At 39.0% G+C, this 9,348-nt stretch overlaps 1 protein-coding gene across 1 annotated transcript; it reads right to left on the reverse strand.

The window, feature by feature from the left end:
- Positions 1 to 4,544: 4,544 nt before the first annotated feature.
- Positions 4,545 to 8,899, reverse strand: LOC140234397 (orexin receptor type 2-like). Its single transcript, XM_072314448.1, has 5 exons — positions 8,519 to 8,899; positions 7,574 to 7,810; positions 6,246 to 6,559; positions 5,322 to 5,452; positions 4,545 to 4,756 (listed from the first exon to the last, which is right to left on the reverse strand). Exons 1-5 carry the CDS (start codon positions 8,897 to 8,899, stop codon positions 4,545 to 4,547), a joined length of 1,275 nt encoding a protein of 424 aa, XP_072170549.1.
- Positions 8,900 to 9,348: the final 449 nt, after the last annotated feature.

Consider the following 9,348-nt stretch of genomic DNA (forward strand, 5'->3'; position numbering starts at 1 on the left):
CTCTTATAGTTCTGTTCGAGATGTTTCTATTTTCTTCTTAAGAGCGCAACATTTCTGCCATGACGATGCAATATAGTAAAGTTCTTGAAGTTCGAAGCCCTAGAGACTGGAGAAATTGCTTTGAGTGAAGCTACATTATTTTTCAACTCTAATGAATCTTCTCTGTTTTCTCGACTATAAACACGGTGACGATTGTCGGTATTTTTGACCTATCTACGCCATTCTTTTGTTGTGGTTTCATTTTTTGTACTCAAGTTTCATTCTTGTTATAATTAGGCTGGTTTTTTTTTTTATAACATTTTCAAATTTGTCTTCGCTTGGTATGGTTAGTGCAATAGAACCAGCATACTGACATGTTCATCATCGTCCTATGTAATCACCATAGGTTTCCAATGTGACTAACATACTTTATGAATTCTGTCTATAGCGACTCGTCTCCTTTCTAGATGTAGTTGAGCTTAATGCTGCTTCTTATTTGTTTGATTTCGTTGTTTTACAATTAAGTTTGTTATGAGATTTTGTGAAGTGCAGCTTCGTGATCAATTGCAGTAAGTGTGTATGCATATCTCGTAGATATCAGTGTATACAGGTGTCCGTGCGAACCATTTTGACAGGTATGATATTTAACAAGTTTTGATTTTTTTTTATTTTGGTTGTTGGTAAGATTGGCTTAAACTTTGGCATTAAGTATGGTGTGATGTTGAATCTAATGATGTATGGACGTCTGTGGTGAGTTTATCCGAAGTCTGTTGATCAGTGGTATATCGCTAATTATGAGCACATGATTTATTTGCTTGCAAGTGAGTGATTGGATGATAGAATCGTACACAGTTCATACCAGACAAAAACAAACATGGAGAAATTGGTCACATACAATACACCGGCACGGCTATAGTTACGATTTTGAAAAGGGGATTTTACTCCAGCTTCTTTCAAACAGTATTTTCTTCGTATTATGTACTTTGCAAGCTAAGTTATCTGGTGTCGGATTACATCTATACGTATAAAATGTTCATGCAGACATGACAAGTTTACCTATGCGGTGATACAAAAAATTTAAATGTACGAGCTAGAGACTTATCACCGACAAGAAGATTGTCTAGAATTGGGCAAGGATGCATCTTTTAATAAACTATTATCACATGCACTATGTACAAAAATCACTCTGAAATTGCTTGATTGCACCGAAAAGGGATAATTTCAGCCATCTTGGTTCTTTACACAGAAGAGATGAAATTTTGCATGTTAATATAAAGCAGCTTTTGACAATTATTAATCAACCTTTGTCAGAATGATTTCTTGGTCGGGACTATCAACAAAATTATGTGTTGTACAATTCTCTTTCAAACCTTCAAGTTTACATGGCTCTAAATCGTTTACTTCCAAGATCCTCTGCATTGACAAGAAATATCTGTTGTATTCATCATAGAACATGTATTATGACTGGTATTCAGTAAGACAGATCTCTTTTCGTGAAAGATCAAGGTCACTTATTGAAAATGTGGTGGCAAAAGTTAAGGAAAAACAATATCTGGACTCATATAATATGACTGTCCTATAACGTTTTAACAGAGACATCATACCTATGGCATTTCACCTGTATCTTTTTTTTTTTTTTTGGGGGGGGGGGGGGCGGAGGACCGACGTTTCTACCTTTGTTATTTTCCTCTGCCATTTTCTATGTTTATCTGTGATATTTTGTACCTTTGGATTTATTGTTTTGGCTTTAACATGAACCATTTACATAACTTGTACCTAGCACCTGAGTGGTACAAGCTACTCTTTTGTCCCAAACCTACAAGTGCATATATTATAGTCATTTAATACCCTGCCTATGCGGGAACTACATTGGTACTTTACGAAGTCCATGGGAAATCTCAGAGTATCGTATGGGATGGGTTAATGTCATTGAGTCACCTATATAAACGCAACAACAACAACAAAATCCATGGGCACCTTAAAACATGCAGTTAAATCCCGGTATAACGAAGTTCTCGGGATCAGCAGTTTTCTTTCGTTATGTCGAAATTTTGCTATAACCGAACAAATAAACAATAAAAAACATTGATTGGATAATGTTGCGGCCTGAATTTTTACTTCCTTGTAACCGGAATTTCTTTATAACCGTGTTTGTTGTAACGGGAGTGTACTGTATCTCCTTCGTCTCCTAACTATAAAGTCATTTGTGTCGAGCCGTTTATTCGTTGCGTGAATGGCATGTTAAATTCATTCGATACATGTATTGAAAAAATCCCTGTCCCTGTTAAATAGAAGGCATGGCCTTTGCAGGTTTTTACAAACAAATTCAAGAATATCTTGATCAGAATTGCATATATTTATATATTGTACACAAATCGCATGATCAGTATTTCGCAAGGGCCATGGTCTGGACGGCTAGAAAAATAAGTACATAAGAGGTTATGTCAGTTTACAATAAACATCTATATCTATACAATTTTTGAAATATAATTCGTGTTTTTATCATTTTCTTGATCTTTTATACCAATCTAATCGATTCTCTTCAGTGTAGAAATACAATAACCTGCCCCTGCCTTCTTACTATTAGATTTACATGACTATGTTGTATAGGTCTATGTGACACGTTTTTAGCGTGTTAAAACAATCGGGCAAGGACTCTGTCATTATCAATATGATTGACACATCATTACTCCTATGACTTTCTGTATGATGTCAATTAGCGTTAAATATACTTAAGACCTGATGTACCATGCCATTAATATTCATGTATTAAGCAAGTGAACATCGGCCGTAGTGCTTCATTTTGACGTGATCTACAACTAAGAAGGCCATAACTATGAGGACATTTTACCAATGCATTATTCCTACGCCTTTACACAGTATATAGGAGCTCTAGCATGGTTATAAACCGTCACCTCTATAAACCACAACGTGCAATACATTGAGCATGTGTGGGGGCTTGTCCGGGAGACAACTTACGATCGGATTACAAACCATCACACTTAATCGAAGCAGTATAAATATAATGTCTGTAAGAAAAATATTACATTAAGTAGAATACAGTAATAGACAAATATATAGACAAAACAAAACAAAAAGATATCGTCATTTTTTACTTGATTGAAATAAAACACTTCACTGACAAATAACCACAGTGTTTATATTGCATAATACACATGTCTTTGTACACAGTCTCTCGTAAGAAAAATAGCAGTCATTCCGTAATGCGATAGCAAAGATTTTGATAGCCAGAAAGTGCGGCGTTATTTACAAAATATGTATTACACTGTACAGAAGACTCCACCAAGATGAATGCACGCACCCTGTGGATGTTGGCAACTGACATAAAGACAACAGCATAGAGGCGTATCTCACATCCAAATCTCAAACACTGCTCAACGCCATCAGTGAATACGGACACACTTACCTCGTAAAGAAAGTTGTTGACTTTCGCTCCATCTTGGTTGTGAGCTATTTAAAGAAAATTAATGATACTCTGATCCATAACTATATGATTAACAAGTCATTACCAGTGCAGCAAAGGTCATAATGTGTCAACACACTATCAGCTCGAATGGGAAGGTTCATTGCTATTATAAATATTGAAGAATATTAACCAGTTATCGTCCGTACAGTAATTCGGCGTAAATATCACAATCAGCATATAATTTCGCCTTCACTTCTCCAGCAAGTATAAAGCACGCTATGCTCGAATGTCTCGTTTAACTACAAGGATTTGGCCTTTTAGGGTGGTGCACATAACCAAAACAATCAACGAATTCTGCTACATATTTGATGATTAAAGGGCACCTCCGAATATTGCAGAAAGTAATGCATACGATGACAAGTAATTTTCACTTTATAATTACAGATCGACTGTAAGAGATTGATATCTATGCGACAAGGGATTTGATTGGTCGTAAATTAGGCAGTGGCATGAGTACGTGACGATCTCTCCTCTATGAATGTTGACATACAGTGAGGTATCATGAAATGACTCGTTATGCGAACACGGCTTTCGCCAATACTAGTGGAGTGGTTGATAATTCGTTTCCAAATTCTTTTGTAAATGTTTTTACGGATAACCCGCAAATGATCTAGTGTTCAATAATATCCAAACGTTGAGAGATAAAGAGAAGAAAACGCCTGCTGGTATATAAGATGTCAAAATGGCGAAAAGAAAAAAAAAAAAAAAACAACCCGGTGAATGGAAGTAAACAGAAAGGATTAATCATTAAATGAATCTATGATAAATCCTTTTCCAACCAGGAAGAAATCAGTTCAAAAACTCATACAAATGTTAAATAATGCCATATCGACAAGAAAGTCGTATCTCACAATTTGGTCATGATAATAGTCACAGTGATAGTCTCTAAGATGAGATGGCAGATAGTATCATTTAAGTACAGCGCTACGCTGTAACACGTCCTCAACAATCATTGCCATCAATCATCACCATTCCCTTCAACATTGGTATCCTATGGGCAAGCTACCAAGATGAAGTCCGCTCCTGACAACGCCGCCGACATCGAACTCGAGGTCGATGGAAAGAAACTTTGTCCTCTTCATTTCGCGACGACGGAGAAGCTGGAATTATTGTTCTTGCTGTTTCTTATGGAGGTCATGGGCACGTACTCCGTGGTGTGCGTGTCTGACACGCCGGTACTGTTGGCCCGGCGGTACGGAGGACCTGGCCGAGACCTCTGGGCATCCGACTCGGGGGCTTTGCAATACGGCAGACAGTCGAACATTGACTTAAACGCCTGGCGAAATTTAGCTGCAAAGAAAACAGGAGAAACTAATGAGCGGAGCATCTTACTTTTTTATAATTGTGCTGAAGCAAATATCAAGGTTATAGACATGGTGGGAAAAATACCGGAACGAATAACTGTGCTACTTTACAAAGATTTTGCCATTCTAGGAACAGAAGACAAACAACACTTCTTAGTTATAATTGTGCATGTTCAACGGCACAGACATCTTGGAACGTTTTATTTTGATTCAAGACTACTCTGTAAGTTTTGAAACTCTCAAAACGAAGGCAAAATGTAAGGATCTTTTTCTACATTTGATTATAAAGAAAAGATCGCCGAGTAAGGAGACTGAGTTGTGTGTGTGTGTGTGTGTGTGTGTGTATGTGTAGCTTGTTGACTTACGCTTCATGTTTTGACGTCATTTATTGTCCCACTGTTTAAACGTACCATCCCTTGTTCTGGTTTTCGAAGCAAACTTAACTTAAAACGTTCGCTTTGCGTTTTTTTTTTCTCACAGCATGAAGACCAATGAAGAATCAAAATATTATTTTAAATCAACTAGCCAAACAGAAAAGCCCTGAAACTCACCGCTCATGAAGTTGTAGATGATTGGGTTGATGGCGCTGTTAACGAAGGCCATGAAATGGGCGATGATGTACGGTACGTGAACAAAGTTGAAGTCCACAGATCCATCCAGAGACGAGAAAGCTTCATGGCGCCTAGGATAGGCGAAAAAAGGATATGCAGACGTGACCAGAGTTTGTCTCGTTGGCAGCGAGAAAAGGAGTCTTACGCAAAGTGGCGTTCCATGACATTTTATTTTGCTCCCATGAAATATCTGCACGCTAAGGCAGATATAAATTCTACCCATAAACAAAGCTCTAACCCTAATTCTAATCCCCACACCGTAAACCTAAAACCCTATCGCAACCCTAACCCGAACCCTAAGACTTTGGAGAAAATAACACTTGAGCAATTGTCCCAGGAACATTATGTCATGTCACCGCTCCCATCAGCGAAAGTATTACATTATTCGGTCTGTGTTGAAAAAAAGTAATCTCACTTGGTCGCATAACATGATAAAATGCATGATTGGATAGGTGCATTCATAAGGAATCAGGTGGAATGGACTAAATGAAAACTGAGAATAAGAAGAAATTCCACTGTCACACAACGATATGCATTCGAGCGCAAGCAGTTTGTAAAAAGAAAGTTATTTTCTCGTATATATGATCTCAATTCAATTCGTTTAGTCATCTCATTTTCTGATAAAACAATACAGGAGTATTGAATTTTACAATACAGTAAAAAAGAATCAATCATTTACATATAACTGTGAAAATGGAAAAAAAGAAGACTTTAATAAAGTCAAAAAAGGCCTTGTAAAGTTATTTTGAAATGAACATAAAAACTTTGCATTTTGTACTGGATTATAGATATTGGTATCAGATGTGAAATACTGTCTTGTGTGTTACGTCTTAATAATCGTGTGAAAAAAAAATCAAATCTCACTTGAGCAAGTTGAGCAGCTGGAATGGGAAGAAACAGACAGCGAAGGTGACGACGACCACGATCAGCATGCTGGCCACCTTGCGGCGCGATTTCAGCTGAGCCTCCGTTGACTTGCTGATCGTCTTCGTGGTCATCACGTTGTTCTGGAGGTCGGGCTTGGTCGCGCCACACCCTTCCTCCGTGGGAATGCCAGACCAGAGGCGACGGCAGACGCGGATGTAGGCGATGCCGATGACGGCCAGCGGCAGGAGGTACCCGACGACGAAGAAGGCAGTGTGGTACATCTTCTCCCACACCCCCTGGGGCCAGAGGATCTACCATGGGTAGAGGGAGAGAAAGTACGGGTGTATAGGTGTGTTTATAGGGGGCCTACAATCAAATGTTGAGATTAACAAGTTAAGAAATTGAGGGTATCGCCAATACGTAGGTGACGTGCGCAGAGCAGCGTTTTAGATGCATTATTGGATAGCTTATGGGACAAACTTGCCCCGGTTTCGGCTGCACATGCACTTACATCTGTACATCACGCTCTGTCTTTATCCAGAGATTTTTTGTTGAAGATTTCTTCGCTTTCCATCATGTGACCAGCACATTGAAGCCTTGCAGTAGTGAACCATGACTCTAGTGACCGCAAATCAGTAAAGCTTAGACACTTTCAACTCTTTTAAGCTGAATTATAGCCAAGAAAAAAATGGCTAACAACTGAAAAGCAGACAAAGAACTCCATTGAATCGTATGGGAACTGCGACTCGCGTGAGACAACCGGAAGCGAACAAGGGACCGAGGAATCCCACAGTGCACCTGTGACAGAGCTCTTCAGCGTGCGCAGGAGTTTTTTACGTCATTGGCGATAGCGAGAATTGCACACGAACGGTAAAGCAACTCGACATTAACATGCGGATGAATATGCGACCGACTGGATTAAGGAATATATTAAGCAAACCTTGGAATGATTTGCTTTAGTTATTTGTAAAGAATGTATCGGTTAGAGTGAGAGAGAGAAAAACAAAAACAAATGGAAGATACACAAACGTTAAGATATGAAGTATGGATTGCAAAACTTGAATAAAGTCATGAAGACAGAGAGACGTTCAACAGACATAAAAGAGATGCCGTTATTCTTCGCTCATGCGTTACGATATTGTGTGATATTCAACATGTCACATGTCCAAAGACTACGATAACAGATAATAAACTTTGTGTTTATCGGTATCTGATTCATGCAACCTTCAATGTCGATCAGAAAACATGATGTAGGGCCTACGTAAGCACCCATGTTCAGTCTTCAATATTGAATGTTGGACCGGAACATTGAACAATGTACGAACCTCATCACACTCGGTGAGCCAAGTGGGCCTGCCGATATGCGGGCCAAGCACGTTGGGCAGGGTCCGCTGCACCACGGCCTTGGGCAGTGGTACTAAGAAGGAAACTACCCACACCAGCGCGATGGTCAGCGCCGTGCGGGACGCTCGGATCTGGAACTTGAGCGGATGGCAGATCGCCAGGTATCGATCAACAGCGATCATCATCAACGTGTAGATGGAGGCACAGAGCAACACCACCTTGGGATTGACAGAAGGACACGAAACGGAGGATAAGAAGAAAACGAAGAAGAAAGAAAGAGAGGAAAATCATGGGCAGTAAGATTAAAGGACAAGAAGGAAATAACAAAGAGAAGAAATTGAAGAAAAAGAAAAGCAAGTAGAACAAAGACAATACTTTGAATTAATGAATTCTTAATGTTCTTATTGCTACTGATTGACAAATGGCTCCACATCGTTTTATCTATACGTCGATGTGGGGCAATTTGTTAATCAGTTGCAAAAAAGGAAAACAGAACTTTAAACATCGAATCCTCTTGAAAACCCATTCCAGGATTTCCATAAAGATTTCCAGGGTAAGTGAGATGTATCAGACAGATAAAGCATTGTCATGAAGAGTAAATCCTAAAAGAACAAACTCTTAATCTGCTAATTACACTGTATATGTATTCCTTAATATAATTCATAGCCTAACTTGTGGTTTGAGTGTAACTACAATGTCATATTGAATAACAAGTCAAGTTGGCAAGACCTGTGCTATTACACCACCGTTGTTGGATATAAAACTAAATTGTGCCTCAACGAAAAAAAAACCACCAACAATTTATGATCATGCTTCTGTTATTGAATGATTGATTAATTTCATTTCTGCTTTTCTTTTTCGTACAGAAATGTAACACTAAGTCAGTTGAACAAAGTTATTTCAATCACAGAATCACATCATAATACCTGAAAGTAGGGTATGAAATGACAAGCGATTTTGCCGAAGAACCACGTATCGGTTATGTCGGTAGTAATCGTCGTAGGCAGGCATATCGCTATCAGGATATCAGTCACAGCCAAGTTTAAGATGTAATAATTCGTCACGGTGCGCATGTGGTCGTTCTTCAAGATGGCGACGCAGACCATCGTGTTGCCTAGCAACGCCAAGATGAGTATCGCCACGTAGAATGCGATGAGGAAGTACTCGTGGAATTCTGGGTAAACTCTTCTCCTAGCACGCAGGAACATGTCGTAAATGTAATCGTCATCATACACGATGGTGTGATTCCACAATTCGTGCGATGCCCCGTAGGCGGCATTCGCAACTTCCGAACTTTCCTCCGCCATTGTCCTCTGCTTCCGTTTTTAATCGTTTGTTCTCACGCCGTATAATCGAAGACATAAAACAGTTACTCCGGAAAATGAATTGTCATTCACAGAATGGATGAGCGTGAACACACACGCCGATTTCCGTCGCATAAAAGTATGTCAATTCACGAACTCCGCTACAACTTGCAGAAGTCTTCAAAGATGGAAACTGGAAACAAAACAAACAAATTACAAGTTTCTGTTGAAATTTGTTTTCGTTTGGAAGGCTGAATTTGTGCTTTAGTGGACTAACATTATGAAATCACCGATGACCACAGTGCCAGTGTGAAACAGACTCATCACATTCGTTCATTCACATTCAAATCATCACATTCGTTCAAGCCAATACACTAAACATAGGTCTTTTGTCTGACAGGCAATTTCAAGTTTGTTTCATTTATGCGTTATTATCATGAGTTTGATTTCTT

This window comes from Diadema setosum, chromosome 10 (assembly GCF_964275005.1).
Source record: "Diadema setosum chromosome 10, eeDiaSeto1, whole genome shotgun sequence".
Classification (NCBI taxonomy): Eukaryota; Metazoa; Echinodermata; class Echinoidea; order Diadematoida; family Diadematidae; genus Diadema; species Diadema setosum.

Coding starts and splice junctions, on each gene's coding strand:
- LOC140234397 (XM_072314448.1), bottom strand. CDS start 8,899: ATGGCGGAGGAAAGTTCGGAAGTTGCGAATGCCGCCTACGGGGCATCG. Junction 6,560..7,573: donor GGCTCACCGAGTGTGATGAG/GTTCGTACATTG, acceptor TACCCATGGTAG/ATCCTCTGGCCCCAGGGGGT. Junction 4,757..5,321: donor CATCTACAACTTCATGAGCG/GTGAGTTTCAGG, acceptor TTTTCTTTGCAG/CTAAATTTCGCCAGGCGTTT.